The sequence below is a fragment of the Haliotis rufescens genome, unplaced genomic scaffold (genome assembly GCF_023055435.1).
Source record: "Haliotis rufescens isolate VD_foot unplaced genomic scaffold, xgHalRufe1.0.p SCAF_12, whole genome shotgun sequence".
Classification (NCBI taxonomy): Eukaryota; Metazoa; Mollusca; class Gastropoda; order Lepetellida; family Haliotidae; genus Haliotis; species Haliotis rufescens.
The window spans coordinates 25,253,029-25,279,784 of record NW_025963802.1 but is presented as its reverse complement, the minus strand read 5'-3'; the positions used below and the strand labels follow the sequence as shown (position 1 = coordinate 25,279,784).

Sequence of the window (26,756 nt, the reverse complement as noted above, 5' to 3'; positions counted from 1 at the left end):
AAATTGTTTTTCGAGTTTCCATGGCAACGACTTTGATTTAAACTGAAAATGGCGGTAGTCCTCGTTTCCGGAGCAGATCTTGAAAACCGTACCATATTTCTTCACCAAACATGGCACATAGATAGATCTAGTGGTGAACTGGTGCCTTTTGATAGTTTGGGATTTAAAAGAAAATTGTTTTTCGAGTTTCCATGGCAACGACTTTGATTTAGACTGAAAATGGCGGTAGTCCTCGTTTCCGGAGTAGATCTTGAAAACCGTACCATATTTCTTAACCAAACGTGGCACATAGATAGATCTAGTGGGGAACTGGTGCCTTTTGATAGTTTGGGATTTTAAAGAAAATTGTTTTTCGAGTTTCCATGGCAACGACTTTGATTTAAACTGAAAATGGCGGTATTCCTCGTTTCCGGAGCAGATCTTGAAAACCGTACCATATTTCTTCACCAAACATGGCACATAGATAGATCTAGTGGTGAACTGGTGCCTTTTGATAGTTTGGGATTTTAAAGAAAATTGTTTTTCGAGTTTCCATGGCAACGACTTTGATTTAGACTGAAAATGGCGGTAGTCCTCGTTTCCGGAGCAGATCTTGAAAAAAGTACTATATTTCTTCACTAAAAGGCCCAGTGAACATAGTTCACAGGAGCTAATGCATTGCAAACACCCGACATGTCATATTGGCGGGGGATGTGAGTATTTCATGCTTGTTTAGTATAGTTATTGGATTAGTGGTGTGGGGGAGAAGTAGGTATAGGAGAAAATAGGATAAATTAGGCAGTTAAGGATAAGGAAATTTAGGCCAACAGTAAAGGTTTAATTGTGTGTGAGTGCTTTCTTTTTGTATTTTTCTGATTTATTGTTAATTTGTACATTTTGTTAAGTTTAATAAATCATCTTATTATGATTTTGTCTAAGTTTTTTTGGTGCAAAGTTGACAACCTGACAAACCATAGAACCTCAAGAGAGTACACTGTTCATGACTGATCACAGTAGAACACAACGCAAAGTCTGAAATTATATGAACAGGGTTTCGAACTTAGTACTCTCCGATTGCAATCCTGTCACTGGGCAGCCCGCTAGAGGGCGCCTATTACAGAATGTATGGAATGCATATGCGTGTGATCCATGAGATACAGATGCAAAACCTTTGTCACATACTTTACATGTGCTTGTGAAGATCAGAATGTGTTGGCATGTGTCAAATCCAAGTTTGGTTCTAAAACCTTAATCACAATGAGTGCAGTTCCATGTCAGACGTTGATGAGCTGATTGTGGGTGTTGTTATTGTTACAGTTACTATTATGCAACTGTAATAAATTTAGTGGATCCATCAGAGAATGGATGGCAACACACATCTTGAAATGAGGACAAAACAGAGCTATTGGTCATCTGCTCAAAAGCCTTGCAACTTTGCTTTCTTCTCCCCGACTTGTCATCATGGATCCTATCTACAGTTTGGATAAGCATATCATGGCTGTATGCAAATGTACATATTGTAATATTCACAACATTGGACAAATCAGGAGATATGTCAACACGAGTACTCTTCACTGTCAACTATACAACAATGAGCCGAAATCGCTTTCATGTGTAAAGGCGGGAAAATCCTCACTTCTTTCCAAACATCCATCAACTAGTGACAGATAATTAGGGACGTGGTACGGAGTACTGCTGATGTAATTGAGATAGTATTCTTAGAATTATTAACATTGGTAACTATTGTTTGATAATCTCACGAATCTTCTACCTCTATTACATCATTGCCAGAATATACAAGAGGGAAGGCAGGTTCTGCATCTAGTACACTTCCTGTATTGATGACAGAAATTCCCACAAACCTCCTGTAATTCCATCATATAAATATGCTTCAAATCCCCAAGACTTGACATCCATTGAATCACTTGAAAATCGTGCAGTGGAATAATTAGTCAATATGCAATACCTTCTCTAGAACTATCGTTATATTGCTGATATTCCTTTAAGTGAGTATCCTTGTACTCTCTTGGATATCATTATGTTGAATTTTTGTGCCATTTCCAGTCTTTTACTACCAGTTTTGATGTCTGGTTTAAATGACGTCATTTCAGCCTCATGACATCATTTCCGGTTCCTTTTATGTAAGTCCTAACAGACACCACGCACCCTTTTTTTTCCCATAGAAGGGAGGAAAACTATTGCCTGGTAATTGCCTGCCCAGCAACAACAGTTCCTAGAGAGTAGATCCCCTAAAGATCAGGCTGTATGTCACGTAAATAAAAGGTAGTAAAGGTGTTCTACGATCCCCATTGACAGCCATCTTCTCGAGGCAAGAGAGTTAACTGACTATAAAAGTCCAGTTTCCACCCTTACCGAACTATGCTGGTATTATGGAGTTACATTTTGGCTGGACTAATGAGTCTATGCATAGTCCAATCAAAATCATGCACCGAAATCAAAATCCGGTGTGTAAACTCTCGTGCAGATTTCGGTCGATTGCAGGATTTCCAAAGCATGAGAACCGCCAACTCATTGTCAGCAGATATTTTCCAAATCTCTTCATGTATTTAATCAAGGTGCTCATGTGATTTGATCTGCATTTCGCGATGTAAGACCCGTTTTATCACAATATATACTCACATGCAAAAGAAACGCAAGTCGAATATGCAGTATACATGTTATTTATTTTCAACAGTAAAGACAAGAAATACTTATAGGGCAAGATTGACAAAAATTTGACTGAAGACAGTTTAATGGATTAAAAGGCAGAATACATAATTGTTTTTTTCAAATGTTAAGGGCTTACACAGTTTCGGGTCAATACCAAAATTTGTCAGTCAATACCTGGTGTGACCGCCATTAGCATTGATCACTGCCACACATTTCCTGTACATTGAGTGGATCAGACGATTTGTGAAGTCCCTAGGGATCCTCCTGCACACATCCGGAGCAGCTGTGCGTAGTTCATCGACAGTTGTAGGGACTGGGCGCTCATTGTGCAGACACCTTTGAACCTCATCCCACAAGTGTTTGATGGGGTTCAGATCAGGGCTGAGGGCTGGCCACGGTAGAACACGGATGTTGTGTTGTTGCAGAAAGGCCATGGTAGCTCTGGCAACATGGGGACGAGCGTTGTCCTGCTGGAAAATGTGTTGTTGATGTTGTGCAAAAAATGGAAGAACGTAGGGTCTGATCACTTGGTCGATATACCGCTGAGCAGTGACGCTGTGTCCCCGACCTTGACCAACATTCAGAAAGCACATGGGTTAAAGTCTCGCATTAAGTCCAATCCCTGCCTATACCATGACGCTAGGTCCACCCCATGGATCCCTTTCCACAATGTTTCTGTCAGCGAAACGATCACCTGGACGCCGCCAAATTCTGACTCTTCTGTCTGCATGGGAGACACAAAAGCGACTTTCATCAGAGAAGATGACACGCCTCCACTTACGATGACGCCAATTGTGATGACCCTGTGCCCACTGAAGTCGTGCTTGTCTATGCCGTGGTTAGAGAACAGGACGACGTGCTGGTCGGCGACATCTGAGGTTGTTGGAACGGAGACGTCGGATGACAGTATCCTGGCTAATGTGTCGATTATGTGTTTCTATGGTCTGTTGAGCACTTTCACTTGCAGTTAGGAACGGATGTCGCTGGTGTTGACAGGTAATCTGCCGATCTTGTCGAGGTGTGGTGACCCTAGGACGACCGCTCCGAGGAAGGTCATCTGTGGTCTGTGTAGCATTGTATCGATGTAGGAGACGGTAAATTGTGGTTATGTTAACGTTGAAATGACGGGCAACATCTTGGACAGACTCTTCAGCTTCCAAACGTCCAATAGCCTGGTTTCTCTGAATTTGAGCGTGGCATTGTTGACCAAGGAGTGGTAGGTCCAAGAATCGGCCACAGTTTTATACCCAATACAGTTCGTGACAGTTCGTGTATTTTTGATTTCGCGAGAAATTGGTGCATGATACCCACATATTCATTGAAATGGTGCGTTTTGGCGATTCGTTTTTTATGTTGCGTTTTTACTCGGGGCTTCCAAAATGCAACGAAAAATATTGATAACACCATCAGGCTTCACTACATGCTAAAACTCGTATCAATTTATGGTTCCGTGTTTGTTACCTATTTGCTTAAAACCACTTGCGTTTCTTTTGCGTGTGAGTATAGATCTAGATTATCAATCAGATCTTCCTGACCGGGCGCCAACGCAAGTGATACAAGAGGTGGAATCTGATTGGTCCATAGGAGAGGCTGAGAAGGGACATAATAGCCACTGATGGCACTACGATCGTGCCAAGTAATTCCCGCCTACTTCGGCAAGGGTGGCAACTTGACTTTTAAAGTCAGTTAACTCTCTTGCCTTGGGAAGATGCCCTGAACAAACTACTGTAGATTCTTGGATCGATGAGCTTGATGAATATTCAGAGACTAAGATGAGTGGATCTTTATACAAAGAGATGAGCATTGCACAGGCTTTGTACAGATTGGAGTGAGTGAGTGAGTGAGTATGGTTTTACACCTCTTTTAGCAATATTCCAGCAATATCACGGCGGGGGACACCAGAAATGGGCTTCACACATTGTACCCATCTCGGGATTTGAACCCGGGTCTTCGGCGTGACGAGCGAACGCTTTAACCACTAGGCTACCCGACCGCCCCTGTACAGATTGGAAGCAAGCAGGTACACACCATCCTTACAGTCAAAGCGGTTAGATGGAAATGTCTTACACTATGTAGAGTTTATTAAAAACTTCAAAATTCATATACATATGAAACCCAATCTTACGGATGATCTCAGAATGGCACAGTTGAAAATGCATTTGAGCAGTGAAGGTGAAAGATCAATCTCATGGTTTAGGATCAAGAGGGCTAATGTACGCAACAGCTTTAAAAACTCTGAAAGAGCAGTTTGGACATTTAAGCAGGATCCCTAGAACATTTATTGAGCACCTTACCTAAGGGGAGAAGATACGAACAAATGATTGTAACAGTTTGCGTGACTTTTCTGTTGATGTCATAAACTGTTTTGCAACTCTGAAAAGGATCAACTACCTTTGTGATGTCAACACTGTAGAGACATTGCGACAAATCATTTTATGCCTTCCTGACTACTTAATCTTGAGGTTGAAATCTTCGGTAACTGAGATTACAGAAAAGGGATGCATTCCGGACAGAAATCAGCAGTTTTCCTTACAACATTGAAAAATCTGAGTTTGATCCAGATTTTGGAGACCTTGAAAGAAGCCTAAGATTTGATACAAGAAATAACAGATCAGAATCCATAAACAAGTGAGGCATTTATGCTGCAATGTTCTTATTGATGGTGGAGCTGGAACAACAATTGTTTGCACAGTTTTCCAAGGCCCTTGGGTTACAAGGCAAGAGAGAGTGCATTGAGCTGTTGGTTGTCGGTGGCAAGCAAATAACTCAGAACAGTCGGCGTGTCAACTTTTGGATATCACTAATTAAGGACGATCAAGAATTTCATATCAAAGCTCAAGAAATTGATGAAACTGTTTGTAGCGTTGGTCCACTGAATAGAGAATGAATTTCATCATTCAAACATCTTGAAGGTCTGGAATGTTCATACAAGGAAGGTCCTATTGATGTGGTGTTTGGTGTATATAGTCAAGTTCGTGCTGAACAGGAAGTTAGAGAAGGGAAGCTTACAAGACTTGGTTGGTGTGTGATTGGAAGCAAAAGAGTCAAGAAATCTCCTATTTCATCAATCAACTTTGTTCAGAAGATTGACATGGAAAAAATGTATGATCTTGAATCTATTGGAATTCAAGCTCCAAATTGGTCTTGTCCCAAAACCGTGATGTCATTGGATGACAGAATAGCAATGGAACTTCTAAAATCAACATGCCAGAAAGAAGATGATCGTTTTATCATCAGTTTACCATGGAAAAGAGATGAGAGAGAACTGCCTGGCAGTGACCAGATGGTAGAGAAGAGACTGATGATTTTGGAGAGAAATCTACTGAAAAATCCAAAGAAAGCTGAATTGTATTGCAAGGCTATGAGAGAGTATGTAACTAATGGGTGGTCAGAAGAAATACAAGAGGAGAAACTGATGTGACCTATTATCTACCGCACCATGGAGTTTACAAACCAGAAAAGGTGAGCACTCAGCTCAGAGTGGTCTCTGATCCAGCATCATCTTGTCAAGGGTTGTCGCTGAATTCCTTCTATACAAGGTCCCATCCCTACTAGGAAATCTCTTTTCAACACTATTGAGATTCTGAAAGGAACTGGTGGCTTTCGTTGGAGACATCTCAAAGATGTATCCACAAATATGTCTGCTTGACAGTGACACTCAGGTACACAGATATTTATGGAAGAATTTGGACATTTCAAAGGAGCCTACCATTTATCGGATGATGAGAGTTACTTTTGGGGATAAATCGTCACCAGACATGGTGAAATGTGTTATGTTGAAGATGGCCAATGAACATCAAGAGAAATACCCCAATGCTGACTAATACATGGACGACATTCGACGCTTCTGATGAAAAGGCTACCAACTTGATGTCAAACTTGGATAAAATTTTATCTTCTGGGAGTTTCAAGATAAAAGAATGGATCTCATCAACAGATAAATTACGACATCAGGTGAAAAGTGATACATAACTTCAGTCTTTATATCTACCAGATTCCAGTAAGGAGGTGCACGAAAGTGTAAAAACTCCAGGAATGTTGTGGAACTTTTACAGTGACACCTTTCACTTTAGGTTGAAAAAAAATAATTCTGGAAGAGTTTACAAGAAGGACAGTTCTTTCCCAGTTAGCCCAGTTATACGATCCCCTTGGACTGGCAGCAGTTGTTTCAGTCCTCTCAAGAATTGACATACAGAACCCGTGGAAACTGAAAGGTTATGGTTGGGATGACAGATTACCTCTAGACTTATGTCAACTATGGAAAGAGATTTTCAGAGACTTGGCAAATCTGAATGATGTTCATTGCAACCGTTGTCTGAAGCCAGAGAATGCATGTGGTTCATCTGAGCTGCATGTCTTTGCTGATGCCAGTAATAAGGCTTATGGATCTTGTGCATACCTTCTATGGCATACAGAAGATGCTCCCAGCGTGAGATTAGTGGCAGCCAAAGCAAGAGTTGCACCACTTCGTCAATCAACAATTCCTCGCCTTGAACTCATGGCAGCTTTGATCGCTTCAAGACTAGCAAGAACAATTACCAGCAGTCTTAGGTATGACCCTGAAGTATTTCTTTGGTCTGATTCTGGAATTGTTCTTCACTGGTTGCAGTCTGAGTCCACAACATTGAAACTCTTTGTGGGAGTAAGAGTTGCAGAAATACATCCAGAATGGCCTGTGAAATTGTGGAAATATGTTCCAACCAAGCTAAACCCAGCTGATGATTTGAGCAGGGATGTCAAGGTGGGAAAAATTAAGGAAAGTGGGTTCAATGGTCCGGAATTCCTAAAGAGCCCAAGTCGGATTGGCCTGGACAAGATTTCATAAGAGACTGCAGATGTTGAGGTGAAGAGATCAACGAAGACATGTAATAGTGTACAGAGAGAGATGGTCTGAAACATATTGGATTGTCAGAGATTCTCCAGCTGGAGAAAACTTTAATATGTGACAGCTTATTGTTTTCACTTCAACGCAGTGCTTAGAGAAAAGGCCAGGGGAAAGAATGAAGCAAGAGAAAACCTTCAGTCTGAAGAGATTCAGCAAGCAGAAGACTATTGGATTAACCAAGCCCAGAAGTCACTTGACCATTGGGAAAAGTCCTATTCTGAATTATCTCCCTTTGAAGATAATGGATTGATCAGAGTTGGAGGTCGACAATGCCACTCACCTCTTACCTTTGAACAGTGTCACCCTGTTCTGTTGCCAGCATCAAACCCCGTATCTGTTCTGATTTTCAGAGACACTCATAAAAACCTTTATCATGCTGGAGCAGAGAGAACTTTGTCAGTAACACTGCATAGATATTGGATCCTTCGAGGCAGAAATGCAGTCAAGACTCTAGTGAGAAACTGTGTTGTTTGCCGGAAACTCAGAGAACCACCACATGAAACTTTTATGAACAACTTGCCTGCCGAATGTCTCAATCTGATGTCACCCCAAATTTTCTACTACTGGTGTTGACTTTTTTGGTCCTTTCCATCTGCGTTATGGACGAAACAAGACAAAAAAGGCTTGGGGAGCACTCTTCACCTGTGCTGTGATAAGGGCAATACATTTGGAACTAGTGGAGAGTTTATCAACAAACTCCTTTCTCCATGCAATGGACAACTACAGTGATATCTGATAACGGCACTTCTTTTGTGGGAGCAAAGAGAGATAAAAAGGAAGACCGCCATGAGATATAAGAGTTCAGTAAGAAACACAGAATGAAATGGATCTTCACAACTCCACTGAGCCCGCATCAGGGTGGAATTTATGAGAGTATGATCAAACAAGCCAAAAGAGCAATTCAAATCACTGTGGGAAACCAGACTTTGACATGAAATAACAACAGTGTCTGCTGAAGTCAAGTGTTTGATCAATTCTAGACTGCATGGGTTTTGTTCAAATGACCCTAATGACTTACAACCATTAAAGCCTAATCACTTTTTCATTGGTTGTGCTTCATGTGATGTACCGCAAGGTTCCTTTCTGAAAACTACAAGTTTGAGGCAAAGATTTGAATTTGTGCAGTCCCTGGTGTCACAATTTTGGAGAAGATTTATAAGAGAGTATGTCCCTACACTGATGCACAGAGTGAAATGGCATACAAATTTAAAGACCAGACAGCTGAGAGTGGGTGATATTGTTCTACTCATTGACTACAACTTGCCACGAGGACAGTGGCAACTTGCCCGAGGTGTTGACATTTACCCTGGAGGTGATGGTGTTGTGCGAAACATTGCAGTTAAAACTCAACATGGACAGTACAAGATATCCGTGCATTGTTGTGCTTGAAAAAAAATAATTGTGCCTGTCATTTGGTATATTTGGGGTGCATTTTCACAGTTTAGCATAAGAAATGTGTTATTATTATTTCAAATTGAAGTGTTTGGTGGCCAGCCATACAATAATGAAAGGAAATGTTTTAAGAGTATTTAATCTTCCATTTGGTAGAGTCGAATTTTTGAAGGGGCATTTTGTAAGTCAATGTGAGAGAATGCCTTTAATTTCCTTAGATAATGTGGAATGCAGATAACCACAAATGTATGTTTGAAGCATCATTTATTAGTTCTGAGTTTTGTTTATTAACAGAATATTCCCTTTGTAAAGCTAGCACCGCCAGGTGCACTTGCCAACTTAAATCAAATTACATCAATAAAGGGATATGAGAAGACATCCTCTGCTGTCATTGTTCATTCAAAACAATTGTCATAACTGCGTTTGGGGTTAATTGAACCCTACTACAGTTACCTATAATATTGTCATTCCGTCCTGTTGTGGGCAAGGGGAGACATGCCGCCACCACTGGCCTGGTCAGCGAATGGTCAAGGAAGTCATGGAGTAATTGATCTATCAACTCTTGCTCCAAACTATTGCTCTCAGCATTCATGTACCGGCCCTTGCACTCACCAGGAATACACACAACTTATAGGTTATACTCATATACTTTTAATAACGCTCCAGCCCATCTTCAAATACAACTTCTACATAAGACAGGCTAGACTCGTCATGGACATCGAGTCCCCAGACGCCGTAGGCCGGTAGACCGGCCAAGCCGTAGTCACGTCAAAATAGCAGGCCACAAAGTTAAAAAAAATTCAAAGGAGCCACTTGGCTCCTAATTTTTTTTTTCAAGGAGCCAAATAGAATTTCAAGGAGCCAAGGCAAAATGTGAGGAGCCAAAAGTAATGACTTGTAATTTAACTGAGCTTCTGCATAACAAAACACAAAAAAATCCATTTGTTTGAATAATCAGTTTTATATCATGAACAACAACTGTTGTTGAAGCTTTTGTGTTTGTCAGACAAACAAGCTTTAGAACATTGTGTCAGTAACATCATCAGACAAGCTTTAGGACATCGTGTCAGTAAATCCATCAGACAAGCTTAAGAACATTGTGTCAGTAACATCATCTGACAGTTTACCGGTGCCAGTTGCAGGTTTTGGTTCATCGAACGTGTCGACAGACGATGAAACTTCCGTGTCAGCTTCGCCATTCAAAGCATTCCGTATTTTCTTGAGTATACTGCGCATTTTTTTCCAAAAAAACCCACAGCTGTGTAGAAGGGGGTGCGCATTATACACGAAATAATGAGTTTTGATGTTTTTCCCCCATGGAAAGACATTACCGTGAGCACGTAACACCGGAAATACCATGTCAACAAATCCATACTGAAGTACGCAAATTAATCATGTAATTACACTGTCTGACTATAAAAAGTGTTCTTTGTATATCTGGACTTAAGTTTGTAACTTATTTCATTAATTTTATTCAAAATTCCTTTTAATATTGTTTTAATTAATTTCGGCGAAATCGTGTGTGAAGCGATCGGAAGATCGCACAACTCACCGTTATTAACAGAAACCACAGTCAGATTACCGCTATTGACGCCTTGAAACAAACTTTAGTTGACAGAGAATGGATACATATATCATAAATGCCATACTTTGACTCGTTAAAAGGCATATTTGTTTTTGTTGGACGATTCTATGTCAACACGTAATTCTCGCGATCACGCGATCACGTGCGCGAGAGCCTTGACGGTGACTGGTCAGACTGGTTCCATGTAAAACCATGTAATACCCGGTAATAGCAATCAGCTGCTTCGCTTAGGGTTATTATTATTTCAAATATGTTTAGTAAAAGCTGCATCTAAATTAACAAGATATTGGAATATATTATTCCTGATAAAAAAATAGTTTCAGATACATCTTTTGCCGATCCTTGCATTAAAACCCTGTAAAGTTATATCATCGGGTGTGTCTTGACTGAATCACCGGTAAATTCCAAGAAAATGAGTGTACAGCTGATTGCTGTGTCCGGCTTAGTTTACGAGAAGATACACATGGTAATCTTAATCCCTGGATATAAAACCATGCCTAGCAGAACAAAAAAATACAATTTAAACGGTAAATCAACATGTTTGGTGATTTTTTATCTCAAATTTCGAATTTGTACTGACCAAGTTTCTCATCACCCGTTCGTTTGCCGGACTCCGCTAAAGGGGTAGTTATATCTACGGTGTAATTTTTTTTCTGCGCTTGGTAGATCTATTCGATATTTTTCCCAAAAAAAATACTGAATCCCGTAGAGAGGGGTGCGCACTATACTAAAGAAAATACGGTATTCATCATTTGCCGATTGACAACGATTTGTTGTTGTTTTGACTTGCGCAAATATGGAAAAATACTTCGTGTTTTTGAACGGCGAAACGACCGCCACAGCTGTCACCTGGGCGGATGTCGTACAGCGCATGCGTGGGTACTCAACTCTTAACATCGTTAGTGCATTACTTAATAACGGAAAGTGCTTCCTTCATTCCAGGTATGGAGCTTCATATCGAAAGCAAAAACAGTACACATGGCCTAGCAGTGATCTAGTCGATGTTATTATGTTCTGATATTGATTTTTTTCACTGAAGTTACCGCACTTACATTAAAAACGATCTTTTGAAATATCTTATGACAAGAGATATTTAGTCGCCAAACTTAATTAAAGACAAGGAGCCAGTTGGCGACTGACATGAAAATACCAGTCGCAAAATACAAAACTAGATCGCCATGGGGACCAATTTAGTCGCAACTTTGTGGCATGAATAGTATATAATTTTATAAACCTTCATGTCCTATCATTCATTTATTAAATCTATCACATTTCACAATGTCTAAAATACGTATTCAATTTCAATTAATCATTTTTTTATCGATAGATTAAAAAATGATTCACAATTTCCCATAATGTTATTGAAAATATAATTATCGGACATTTCCATCTTTTCGTGTGATCGCGTGTAATGTAAATCAAATGACATCTCGGCTTTCGTCGCCCTGATTTCTCGGCTCAGACATGATGATTTAATCCCAAGATTATATGCATGACAAATCTTTTTCACAGCTCGTAACCTAACACGATACATCCATGAAGTTCCATATTTTAACATATATTGCGATTTCCTGCTTAAAATGCTAGAAATAACACGATTTAACAAAACTCTTGCGACAAAATCTAAAATTCATCAAACACAAGGACGGTATCCTAACTGTCATTTCAGAAGGTGTAGATCTATAACACCTAGCTAGCAGCTTGTTCACAAGCAGATATTTTCTTTGATAAATGTTGGCTTCATCTATCACACAAGCGTATCTGGTGACTGTTGACTGGTGTTGAAAAGTAAATAGTGAGGAATAGTCCAAGCTACAGCATCGAAAACAATGCCATCAAAAGTCGTAATTGAAATTCTGAGCAACCAGTGTCTTGGCATCGTACTTTCTGTATCATAGGGAAACGCTGTAAGGAGGTGTAGTTTTTTCGTCCAGTGCCTTTCTTATCGCGACGTTCATTGGCCAGATCGGCTATTTCATCCAATCAGGAAGGACATTGCATTGATTCGCCATTTTTGTTGATTGAGCACATGGCATATGCAATCATTCATGATGCCACCAAAGAAAAAAAACGCAAAAAATACCCAGGGCACACTGAAGACTTTTATGTCACGGACAGATGTTGATGCAGGTGCAGACAGCGCTAAAGTCGTCAAAAGAAAATTTCAGCAACGATGGCTGAACTTACACTCAAGGTACGATTCAGAAACCGTCAAAATGACTTTCACTTTTTTGTGGACGCAAAACGAAGCAATACATTTACACAAGAGTGTCACAACTATCGACTTTCAAACATCGAGAGTCATCTCAAAACGAACGACTACCAAACGGCGATCCTTGCCCCAGATCTGAGAAGCAATTTGCGAGAAATGCAAAAATCGTCCACATTCGTCTCAGGAGAAGGGTGATTGGCATCAAGGTTGCCTACTGGATATGCAAGGAAGGCATTGCCCTTTTGAAATACAATTCTCTAATGTCCCTATTGAGTGAAGTTGAAGGCAAAAAACTGGAAGGTGTAAATTTTTCTGGAGCACTCAGCTGCTGGGGAAAAAAGAAAAGACTTTTGTTCAATTTGAAATGAAGGTTTTTTCTGTTGGCCAATCACGAAGCTGCAGTGCACACTCCTGAGCTCCTGACCTGGAGCAAGAGAATGACACTAGTCTAACACCCAGGTTCAAAAGTAAAAAAACAGTTGGCATTTCAAGGCAGGATGGACTGCCTCAGTATATATGTGACATAGATGTTATGAATATTGTCCACTTTCCTCATAATAATACTGACAGAAGGCTGTCCAAACATTGTTTGTGTTTTGACTTATTGACTTTTGCCATTGCCTTCTTACATTTCTTGGGTCCAAGTCAGTGACCTATTGACAGCTTTTTGTGTCAAAAACACTGTGATAACTATGAAATATTCAGATGATAAATGTGAAATGTCCTTTCTCTATTAATTCTTTCCAAGGTAATAGTTCTGTCTCGGAACTTAATGTAAAATGCAATCATTGCAGCTATCAACGGTTTGATTTGTTACAATTTTGTTACCATTTTCTAATATTTTTGAGACCCATTTTAACCTTATAACATCTTCTGCCTGTTGACAATAGCAGCGCCCACAGCTCGGATGACATAAGTAAGAGTTCAGGTCTGAGGTATAAAATGCAACCACAATAGACACAATAGAAGCAAAACACGATCACTGATTCCGTATAGGAAATTGTGAGCAATTTCAAAATTTTAATAATCGGGAAAACTGTGGATATATTCATGTTCGAAATATAAGGTCATGCCAAAGAACAAAAATGATCCTCTTATTTTGCATAACCAAAAAGCATATACCTCACAAAACATTATTAAATTACAATACAGAATGAAGTAATTATCATCATTAAAATATCAAATGTCATTGTCTATGGCCAAATTATGACATAACCATTCATAAAAGTCGCTGGTCCGAATTGAAATCAGCACGTTATCAACGGTCAGTTCTGGAGTGGTACGGTGTTTGTACTGAGTGCTGTCCAGTGTGTGCAGGGCCAATGCAGAAAAGTCAATGTCATACCACACGACCTTGTCGCATCACACTGCTTGGTCCTGGGCTGGGGCATCGAAGTGAAGAAGGAAATGTTCTGTACACAGCAAGAGTGTTCTCTGGTTTGTAGCTGATGATGTACACAATGTACATCTGATGTTCTCACAGCTTGTAGGCTGAGTTAACATTGTTTGGAGCTGTCGAGGTTGGCCATGCTGACAGAGAATGGTAACCCTTCGTAGTTGAAGTGATGTTCAGCGCCCGAGCTCGTAGGACAGCACACATCAACGACTGCAAGCATGTAGCCAGTCGATCGATTGGGTGTGGTCCAGACGACAGCAGGGAAAGTGCTTGACTCTCCTCCAAACAGACTGGTGTACGGCCAGAAGTCTATAACACTTAGAAAAGAGTATCAGACCACGAACAACATGGTACAATTTAAATTTGAGAAAACTGTAATGTATACAGACATATTAACAATGTCAGCATTGACATATTTCTAGAACAACATTTTTAAACAGTAACATAATTTTAGATTATGGTTATCTAAATATGTATAACTTATAACAGGTGCCCTTGTCTCTTGAAGAAACTTGTCATATATCTATATCCATGAGCAGGTATAATACAACAAAACCACTTTGTACTGTCCATGCAGTACAAATGTATAAGAAGTACTGACTAACAATATTCAGTATATGCTTTGTAGGTGACAACAGAAGAACGAACAATACATATATAACTATGTGATGGACTGAGAGCATACATTGAAACACGGAGAGTAATAGAATGTTGAAAGTACTATTGAAGATGTAGAAGTTCAATGGGAGAGTAAAGTAATGTAACATAATTTACTGTATCAAGTAACCATAATATGAATGAATACTATATTGTCGCTGCAATGAATTGTCCATAATAACTAAGTAGGAAAAAATGTTCTCCTTGTGATTCAATATTTGTAAAGGAGGAGAAGATGTTGCTTTCTTTAAACATAGAATAGGAGACAACATTAACTTTAAACATGGAGCATTTTTTGGATAATAATATTTTTCAAAATCAAAATAATTTTGTAATCTACTATATTTGCCGTAACCTACAAACAAGCGCTTATAACGCAAACAAGTGACTGGTCCGTAAACAGTGTTGAAATAAATACCCAAATAGAGGTACCCCGGTAATTTGGCTATATTGCGCTAAGCGACTTCTACTCTGGAACTAAGAGATAGATATCAACCATATTTGGTTGGAAGCATCCCAAGATGGTGGGAATTCAAAATTGCACAATTGGTGGGGCTGAGGAGCGGGACCAGATAGGGGTATATTGCTTTAAGCGACTCTTCTCTGGAACTAAGAGATAGATATCAACCATATTTGGTTGGAAGCATCCCTAGAAGGTGGGGATTCAAAATTGTACAAATGGTGGGGCTGACCCCACAAGAAGCTGATGGGCGGGGCCAAATAGGGGTAATTTGGCTATTTTACTTTAAACGTCCACTTCTCTGGAACTAAGAGATAGATATCAACCATGTTGGGTTGGAAGCATTCTCTGGTGGTGAGGATTCAAACTTGTACAAATGGAGGGGATGACAACCCCCAGGGGGCTGAGGGGCAGGGCCAAATAGGGGTAATTTGGCGGTATTGCTTTAAGCAACTTCTTCTCTGGAACTAAGAGATCAATATCAACCATATTTGGTTGGAAGCATTCTCCGTTGGTGAGAATTCAAAATTGTACAAATGGAGGGGCTGACCCCACAAGGGGCTGAGCTGAGGGGCAAAATAGGAGTAATTTGGGGTTATTGTTTTAAACTACTTCTTCTCTGGAACTAAGAGATAGTTATCAACCATATTTGGTTGGAAGAATTGTCCAATGGTGGGGATTCAAATCGGAGAAATGGAGGGTCTGAGCCCTACCCCTACATCCCCGGACTAAGGGGCTGGGCTAAAGAGAGTTTATAACTTAGACACAGTTAAGATCCCCACTGTATAACCATATGTACAATTGAAAGTATAATGAGAGGAAGGCACATATGCTACCAGGACTGGCCCTTCTGTTCATCTGTTCGGCAATCCCAAAGAAGTTAGAACCTTGACCATAACATGTAAACTGATATCATCCACACCCTAAAATGAAGAGATACATTGTATACATTTGTTTGTTTTGAAGAGAATAATTAATACCTTTAATATGATTTATCCTGGATCATAACATGGAAACGGTTCAGATCTTTATGCTACATTTGTATCTAGAGAAATACATGTTCATGCTGAATGCAAATGTATATTTTGTCATGATTGCATTAATATCCAGGTGAGCGATACAGGCCCTATGAGCCTCTTGTTTAGTTTCCACCTTTGTTATTTACTTACTTTTGTTGGTTTTTACAGATATATATATGTGATCTCTGCTTCATAACATTTATTCACTTGATAAAGGAGTAAGTATATACTCCGAAACGTTGTGTTCCTCATAATAAAGACACCAGTGAAGATCCGGGTTAGAATAGGGCTTCAGCAGCCCATGCCCGCCGTGAAAGGCAACTTTGCTTGTCGTAAGTGGTGACTAATGGGATCAGGATCTGACTTGGTTGATGCATGTCATTGTATCCCAAATGCTCATGATGTTAGTCACTGGATTGTCTGATCCAAACTTGATTATTTACAGACAGCCATCATTTAGCTGGAATATTGCTGAGTGTGGTGTTAACTCTTTCAACACCAGTCAACCAGAAGCGTTTACTGCTGTGACGCTGAGTTCCAAGTGACTCTTGTGTGATAGATGAAGCAACCATTTATCAAAGAAAATATCTGCTTGTAAAACATCTTTGCAACAACTTGTTATACACCATTTGAAAGGTCTGATCCTATTGTTTATAGATATGAAAGTTATATTTATCACATTATTTAAATAAGGCATTTACATCTTAATTAAGTTCGTTGTAAATATAAAAAATGTAAGCTGACAGATTGACTAAACATTATTAAGACGGTAAAAAAAATCACAATGGATTAATTATGCTAGGATTAGGAGCCAAACAATATACAAATGTTCTTTTAATCCTAACATTTTCAGCTACTTGGTGATGATATTAAACCTAAAAATGTTTGGAACTCATTATGATAATAATACAGATGGACATATTTTTCAGTCAATTTGTAAAATAACTGAATATTTTGGCGTTTAATAAATTTCCTAAGTGAAAATTTTGCACATTTTAACTGTAAAAATATAAACATGATATATTAAGCAATTCTCAGGTGAAATATTTACTTTGTGTTGCAAGCCAAAATAGTGTAAACGAAAATCGCTCATTACCAAGCATGTGACTGATCAAAACTTTGTCACCATTACCAATGCTACCCACAAAGATACCTACATTTCCTTATTATTTCCAAACCTGTATTTCATTTTGTTGATCAATGTGACCATACGCCCTTATGCTGTCAATAAAAGTGACAAATGCGCTTACAACTGGTGCAGCACAGATCGCGAACTAGTCTAGATTTCTGCCTTATCATCCGGGTACTCAGGGGGGAAAAAACAATAGCAAAGGCAACAACCAGTCCCAGGGAATTACTTTCGATCAGTGACCCTTTAAACATCGTGTGCGAGACAAAAATTTGAGGCGACGAAAGCTGAGATGTCATTTGACTAACATTACACACGATCGAACGAAAAGATGGAATTAATAACTTAGATGTTATTGTACGTTTGACAACTTTTAGATATATTTTTGTTGATTTTATTTACCACTTTGTATATTATATTTAAAGATTTGCTTGAAACGTCTTTAATTTGCTCTTTGACATGTTCGATGTGGACCCGTTGTCGTGTGTCAAAGAATTTTATTTTCAGTAACATTGCGGGAAATAGTAAATAATTTTTAACCGATTGATAAAAAATGATAAATTGAAATGGAATACGTATCTCAGACATTGTGAAATGTGATAGATTTAATAAATGAATGGTATGACAGGTAGGTTCTTTTTTAATATATGCTATTTTGACGTGACTACGGCATGAACGGTTAACCGGCCTACAGTGTCTGGGGACTCGATGCTTCTTGGTCGGTATACCGGCCTATGGTGTTGAAAGAGTTAAAAAAGCAAACAAATCATTATAAAGAAGTTGACATCCATTAATTCTCTGAGATAATATGTTATATCTTTTTGTACATACTTAACAAGTCACACACTTGCCATTTTGTTTGTATAGACATATACCACTGCCTCCAAATTAGCTGGAACTGAATATTAATTTTTCATTGAGATTGATTTTGGAAAATTAGAATGATGGAGGCATTGCAGCATTTATTTTTGAATTGTAAACCTTTTCCTGCATTTTTATGCAATTTAACCAAATTCAGTACTAACGTTTATGGGATATGTTGCATGGTGTACTGTTGTATGAAATGTGCACCACACAGCTTGATACTGAGCAGGGCACACTCTAAAACTTACATGATATCTCTGTTATCCATATTTCACAGTGACGTTATATCAGTATTAACTTCTGTTGTTCACTTGTTTAGTAGTTATTAAATCAAGGACATAACTGCAGGGCAGCAACTGCATGAAAATGTACGCAGGGTTTCACCTTGACTTACAAAACTGGGGGTGGAGGGGACCCCCAGTAATTTCTTTTAATGGTCTTTGCGATATATGTGGCAATATGAGGGTCCTGTAAATTAATGAAATGGTGTAGTGTACTGTATGTTTAGATAATTACTTTTGAGCCTGTAATGAATCAATGATCATGTGGACAGTGGTCATGATTGATGGTTGAAATAACAGACAAACACAACTGCTCTTGATGTGCTGTTCTCTACATTTGTGCGTACATGATGCACATTTGTGTGTTGCGTAAAACCCTGATCTATGTATTCCTGAAGCAATTCATTTTCTGTAAAATATTAACATTGGCCAGCAGCTTTGTGAAATATCATTCCTATTAAATGTAATCACTATACATATATATGTACTATTAGACTCCAATATCTTTATCATTTTCAGCTCTCAAGACACAGGTGGACAAATATTCAGAATCAGTTGATCCCATGATAAAAATGACCACAAACTTGAAGTCACAGGTAGGCATTGTTCTTAACAAATCCATACACAGTTAACAGTGCTGTATTTACTAAGCTGCTGCCATTGCCATACTTGTTTTGAAACCACATGAAATTTTACACACTGATGTGCCTGGTCATGATTTAAAATGAGTTCATTTTTTACAGAGTTATTGTCTTTGTACCATGCTTTTCAACTTAAATTGGTCTCGTCAGTTTTTTTAGGTTTGTTTTACAGTTTACGGCCCTTGATCCATTTTATTTTACTTGGTGTAAAGTGTGTGCAATGAGGACATGTTTTCTCAGAAACTACCTAAGTAAGCTTATCTCGGAGATATCAAGGTCCAAGTGCCTGCCTCTTCTTAAAGCTATGAAGCCTATAAAGGACTATAAAGGACTTTTTTATCGTTAATATTCGCTCCTTTTTGAAGAAATAAAATTCCAATGTGCCTCATGGCGGGGGATAGTGATAACACTGTTTTCTTGTTAGTTCTGGGAAATTGTTTTTGACACATTGAACAGTCAAGTGAAGGTCAGGCTTATGTTTGAAGTATTTTATGCATTATTAGTGGTTATATTGTTTGACTACTTATATGTATGACAAGTGATGACAAGATTATATCAGTGGTACTGTGACCAACTTTCAATGAAGAGCATATGCTATGTTTTTGTTGTTACTTTTATTCTATCAAGGCCCATCATATTTGGTTTATATGTTTGGCACCCCTTGTTATTTAAATGCTTTTCACAGATATTTAAGGTGAAATACTCAAGGTCATGAACTGAAAAATGTATTATGTCAGTGAAAACTCAACATGTTCCCTCTAGTAGCATGAAATGGGTTGGACATGAAATTTCTAGGATTTGAGTGACCTCCATTGAAGGTAGAGTAACAAGGTCATTTTTGGTCATTATAAAAATTGGTCCTTTTTATGGTCAGTTGAGTAATTCTCAGAAAATGACAATTTTGGATGGAATTTGATCACTAAATAGATTCATTTATCTATGTAAACAAGATTAATCACCTCTAATGTAATTTAATCATATTATAACTTGTTGAAATAATTCCAAATACAGTAAACTCTCTTGTCAGTGGACTGTGACATCACTTTGAGCTTGCACTTTTTCCTGTAAAATAATAATTGTTGTGACCAATTTCAAAACTTTGAACTTATCTTGCATTACTCCTTACTGCATTTACTGCTTGTTCTTGACACAGAAAGAGCTGTGTAAGGTCTTGCTGAAGAAGCAGTTGTTCCAACTGGTTGAGTGGCTAACCATATCACATAGCTCGTCACTGATCAGCACAATACTGACGTCACCTGTTTTGAGGTGTCAGCAATAATACATTGAATCCTTTGCATGTTGTTGTTATTGTTTCTTGTGATTTATATTCTGCTTACGGTTTGTGTCTTCATATATATCTTTTGATTTCAAACATAGCATTAATATTTAAAGCTTGGTGGTGGCATTTGCCACAGTAATTATCAGGCTATTTTTGTTCCGATTAGCTGATATTACCGTTATTAAAGTGATGTTTTTTTTGCGTTCTTTGCATAAGCTTATTCAGAAACCCACGTGGCTGGGATTGAGATTATAGCATACATAATTGGGTGGGAAGGTATTTTGATTACACTCAGCTATCATTGCAAAAACATACAAAATTGTAACAAGTGCACGGATCTCAGTGTGAGTTGGACCCTCATCGCTTGTGTCTCAGTTGAACTACCCTGTGCTCCTAGGCTACTAAGTGTAGAGATTGTCTGCCACTTTCCCCTACAGCTTTCTCGAAATACCCAGCAGTCCCGGAAACACAGATTAAAGAAGATGTCAGCTTCATCCGAGCCTACTAGACCCCCACCAGCCATGACCATCTCTCGCTCAGGCGGGAACCCTCCAGCGACCACTACACTACATATGTCTTTGTCGGGGATAACATCCTCCATCTCATCGCCTGTACAGATCATGCCCTCCATCGTTGATATGATGCTGATGCTGATATCTTTCTTCCCTTCAGCGTTGATTTACTCTGCCTCATCCTCTTAGGTGACGCCTGGCATGGTGCCGACGACCCTGAATCTTCCCTCTCACAGGCTATCTGAGGCTCTAGTGGTGCCGGCACTTCAGTCACCTACAGGACATGCAGCACCTGCCCAGACGCTTAGGGTGCAGACGATGATCTAGCAGGTGATGGCTCCGTTTCAAGCTCCTCTGGCGCCTTTGGCTTCTACGACGCTCTTGGAGCCTCCAGTGCCAGTGGCGCCTATTGCGGCACCTCCTGTGGATCTCAGTGGCGCCTCTACAGTTCACTCTTCCCAATCACGTGCCTCTGTCTCTCCTGGTTCTTCATCAAGGCATAGCGGAAGCAGGTTGTCCCATTCCAGATGCTGCTCCAGGAGCCGCGCTCTGGTTCCGTGCTCTAGAGACTACCACTCTGACTCGTCTGAGGACTCTTTCGTCCCTGCATATGATGGCTTTTTCTTGGATATGGATTTCAGTATCGTCCTTAACCAGGTTCCTGATTGTTTAATGGATTGCTCTGTCTCAAGGACCTGACGTGGATAAAAAGGACACTGCAGGGTCAATCCCAAGTCCATCCCTCTGGATCCGTTGATCAAAGATATGATCACAGCATTAGATGAGGATTTCTCTAAGTTTACTTACTCCCTCTTTCAAGGCGCCCAAGTACAGGGAATTGGCACCAGATGACAGGGTCCAACCGCTCTAGGACTATCCGTGTACCGGATGCCAGAAAACGTCCGTTATGTTTAGAGAAAACGTCCTCTGGTCACGCTAACTTTATTTGTTGTATATTTTTGCTGGAATATGATTAAGTAACATTAAGTGAATATGGTATGACATGATGTTGTTTAAAGATGAGATGTTTGAGATTAAATAAAATAGGACTATCAAAAAGACTCACTACAAAATGGTTTCCAATCAATGTGTAAATACTTGTTGTTTTCTGAAAGGAGATAAGCAAGATGAGATCTCAATTAATAAAGGATTAAAATATTTCTGAATAAAGATCAAGGTAATTTAATTGAAGCCATATAAAATGCGAAGTATATATAAACTCAGAAATTCAATATAGAATCATTCTTCACTATGAGACCTCTAAGTGTTCAGAGTATGTGTCAGGAGATACCTTCATCAGCAGTACATCTCTTGTGATGTCTGTGATGAATGGGCACACAGATATTCGTTGTACTGACATATCAGACGGCTTCGTCTGTTCTAAATGTAGCAATCAGCCCATTTACGAGAGCACTATCATAGAAACATCTCAAGTTGCTGAAGCCATCACTTTTGATATGACTTTAGATAGCACAATAGTAGAGGTCTCTGCAACTGAAACTGTGCCAGACATATCCTAGTTCCCTTTGAAGATGTTGAAGATGCAGAAGAAAGGTATAAAATAATAGTATTTTGAATTTAAACATCGATTTAAACATCAATTAACAAATGTATAACCATATATAGAATACAATAAATAGTAATATTTCTGAACGATTAATGAAATTTCTCTCTTATTGACCAGTTGCTGTTTTCGCGGGCTGACGTTTTCTCTATAACCCGATACAAGTGGTGGAATCTGATTGGTCAATAGGAGAGGCATAGAAGGGACACAATTCATAATAACCACTGGTGGCGCTATGATCAAGCCCAGAAATTCCAGCCTAGTTCAGCAAGGTGGAAACAGACGTCTACCCCCTACATAACAGCAGCTCCTTCTCTCAAACATCCACATGTTGCTGGCAAAAGAAGCCATAGAGATTGTCCACTCCCCGTCCCTAACACCAGGCTTCTATTCGTCAATATTCCTTGTCCCCGAGAATGACTCACAATGATCTAAAACCTGGCCACCTTCAACAAGCGCCACCTGGAGCATCCACCATATTTCCGGATGTTCACACTTAGGCTGTTCAGGTCAAAGATCCAGGACAACTACTCAATGATCAGCCTAGATATCCAGGATGCCTACCTGCATGTGCCGATCCATCCAAGCGACAAGGAAATTCCTCTGTTTCATCTCAAATGGAATTCATTATCAATGGGTGGTCTTCCCATTTGGAATTTTCTTGGCCCCTTGGCTATTGACAAACATCACCAAGCTGATAGCCACTTCCCTCCATCTGAGGAATGTCAAATTCAGTGCTAACATTGACAACTGCCTTCTGAACTATCAGGACATGGCCACACAAGGCCTCCTCCATCACCTGGGATGGATCATCAATGAGTGCAAATCAGAGCTCACACCTTCGTTCAACCTCCAATTCATAGGCAGCCTCTTCCAGATCGACCGAGACCTCCTCTCTGTACCAAGGACTACCACCTACTCCCAGCAACCTTGTACCCTTCGCAAGTGGCAGGCGCTTCTGGTTCAACTCACATCAGCGCAATACTTGACCTCCAGAGGAAGGCTTGAACGTCATAGATGGTGTTTCCTTGACAGAGCCCACGACCTCATTACCCCTCTGTTCAAGGCTGGGGAGCACATCTGGAGGGCCAGGTCACCTCGGAGCTGTCTTCTGCTGCTCAGCACCAACTCATTCCAGGTCACCCCAACATCCTTGCTGGCACCCTCTCCAGACCAGACAAGGTGGCTCCCACAAAGTGGAAACTCCACCCAGATGCTTTCAATCTTGTCTGTCGACACCTCGGCTAACCCAACATGGATAACTTTGCCACCAGCCAAAACTTCCAGGTTTGAACCTTCATATCTCTGGTACCGGATCCGCAAGCCTGGGCGGTTGACGCCCTCAGCATCCCCTGGGAAGGATTAAAAGTGTACGCTTTTCCGCCTCCAGTACTACTTCTCAGGGTCCTTCAAAAGATCAGGTTGGCCTGGAGCCTCACTCTGACTTTGATAGTGCCTTGGTGGCATGTGAGGGGCTGGTTCAAGGATCTCAAGATGTCCGCCATCAACCCGGTAGAACTGCCAGATTGACCAAACCAGGTGATCCACCCTTACAGCAACCAGGCCCAACCTGTCTCCAGACAGGTTACATTTTCATGCCTGGGTCATCTACAAAGAGCCCTAAGCGCCAAGGGTCACTCGGCAAGGGAGTCGAAGGCAATCATCTTGGTGCACCGGCTTTCTACCAGGGACCTCTATGACGACAAGTGGCTCCTTTGAGAGTTTCTGAAAAGGAGAAACCCCAGGATCCCACCTCTGCGTCACCCCAATTCAAGGCTGAATTCCTTCTTTTTTTTCTGTGCCACTAGTGTCATCTAAAGGGCAGCCCAATCACGACCTACCTTGTGGCCCTTAACTCAGTCTTGGCTGTTCCGGAAGATCGAAAGATGACCAAGATTCCGGAACTCCGGATTCCGGATGTTATGCTCTTTTCGTCTAGGAGACCAGGAGGCCAAGTTCAGTTCCCCGGCGTTTGATCTAAACGTGGTGCTTACCCTGCTGAGAGGTGAGCTCTTTGCGCCACTCCACTTGGCATCTTACTACAACCTTACCAAGAAGACGGTCTTCCCCTTGGATCTGGCTACAGCGGAAAGTTTGAGCGAACTACATGCTTTGGGTCATCACCCATGTTAGATTAGAGCGCAGAGCACATGGAGCCTTTCATCTCTGGCTGTGCTGTGACTTCATTGCCAAGAACTCCCAGAAGAGCTGGACAGATCCTTCACCATCTCTACCCTCTCTTTGATAGTGGGAGTTGATAGTGGGGGTTGAACAGGAACTTCTACAATGTCCGGTGAGTTTGTTGTGATGTTTCATTCGAGGCTCCAAGGATCCTCGAGTACAATGAGGCCACCTTTTCATCCGGTATCTTTGACATCGCGGGTGGAAGTCAACCGCAACACAATCGCCCTATGGTCTCGCGCCATCATTCTTCCGGCTAATGAGGTCACTGAACTGGACCCTCCTAGAGCCAACAACCTGCATGAGATCCGGGTGGTCACCTCTACCACGGCCCTTCACAGCAACTGCTCCATCTTGGAAGACGAGGAAGGTGTCCACAGCTTTGTCCCTTTGGTGGTTGCCCAACAATGCAATGATACCTGGACATCACGCATACATTATTGCTGTTAGTGATTGGTTGCAGTCTATGAGTCTATGGAGTCATGCAGGATAATTTTTAAAAATCCAGTAAAATCTAGATATTTTTTATATTCATATACTTATCCTGCATTACTTTGTGGCCCACATGTCACAGAGCTGCCTCTCCCGTGATGTCTTCAGATGCCCTGTTTTGGGCAGTTATGTGATGATACGTGATGTCATTGCTTCTGTGGTCACATGAGAGCTGTGTGATAGGGTTAGCCACACAACCAGTCGGAACAACTTCCTCATCAGCAAGACCTCACACAGCTCTCTCTTAAAAGAACAAGCAGTAAATGCATTAAGGAGTAATGCAGGATAAGCATACAAATATAAAAAATATCTAGATTTTTCTAGATTCAAATTGCTCATTTATAATCTTTTCATTATACCTTGTGAATCACCTAGTGTTACAGTCTATTAAAGGCACAAATATATGCATGTCCAAAAATACCACTGTCAGTGGTGTTACAAATCATTAATACCTGACATAAAAGTAATCACCCTTTGAAAATTGAGAGGAAACTGATTTGTCCCTTCTCCTGGTCACCTCCTGTGCATGAGCCAAGGTAGCAGACAACATGAAAAGCAGGCAGCAGGTCAGTTGAAAAGAATTTGTAAGCTTGACATGCACCATATTTTTTTCTGTTGTCTTTAATGTAACATTGTTATCTATCATATGTGCACTGATTCAACAGATTTTTTTTGTTAGTTGCATAGAGATAGTTAATTTGTTTTCTACACGCTTCTTTGCAGAGGGAGTAGTTGTTATTAAAAAATGCAACAGTATTCACTTTTTTCATTGATTTCCTTTTTGAATAATCTGTGCACTGGATTCACAAGGATTTTAAGTCATGAGTAAAGTTGGTAAACAGGATCAATGTTGATAATGACCCTCATGACTTTGTGTCCCCGCATTTCACTGAAAGACATTTCAAACAAAAAATGGTATCCCCTGTTTCTTCTACAGAAGGTATTGTACATTTAATCTTTGGGTCCACCGATAATAAGCTTTTAATGCACTGGAATTCACGTTTTGCTGTCAGGACCCCGGAAATGAATCAAAAGGTGCATTTCGACAGACATAATTCCGAAAATGTTTTATCAAAACCTTGTTGGCATATGTATACAATGTGACAGTGCACGTTTTGCCATGACTCCAGTTGACATAAGACACTTTTTCTGCTTTGATTTTCATCCAAATATATTACGATGAAAATAACTTTCAAAATAACTAGTATGTCAAAATAAATATATAAAATATATAAAAGGAAGCTACTTATACAATTATCCTGAATAGTATGGAAATAACTTGATCAGATATGGGTACAGATAAAATAAAATAACAAATGATAAAAAGGAATATACTTCAATTGGTAAACAAACCAACATAAAATAAAAGTAATGATACTAATTATGTTGTTGGAATGAGACAAAATATAAAAAACCCTGATCAGTTAATATCAATCCCTGTAAAAAAATTAAAATTTGTGTCATTGTAATATGATTTCAGTTTTGAAATGTTTGAGATATCTCACAAAAAGTTCAGCATGCTTAGAACATATCCATCATGTTCATGTTGTTTACATTG

The 26,756-nt window shown here is 39.9% G+C and overlaps 1 protein-coding gene across 8 annotated transcripts in view; it reads left to right on the top strand.

The window, feature by feature from the left end:
* The window catches only part of LOC124113358 (prominin-1-like), a 589,013-nt gene that overhangs the window by 213,145 nt on the left and 349,112 nt on the right, over positions 1-26,756 (top strand). For all 8 annotated transcript variants that reach the window (XM_046473653.2, XM_046473656.2, XM_048393445.1 and 5 more), the window contains one exon: positions 19,049-19,125. In XM_046473653.2, the coding sequence (XP_046329609.2) occupies positions 19,049-19,125 (77 nt within the window). The remainder of the gene's footprint in view (positions 1-19,048; positions 19,126-26,756) is intronic.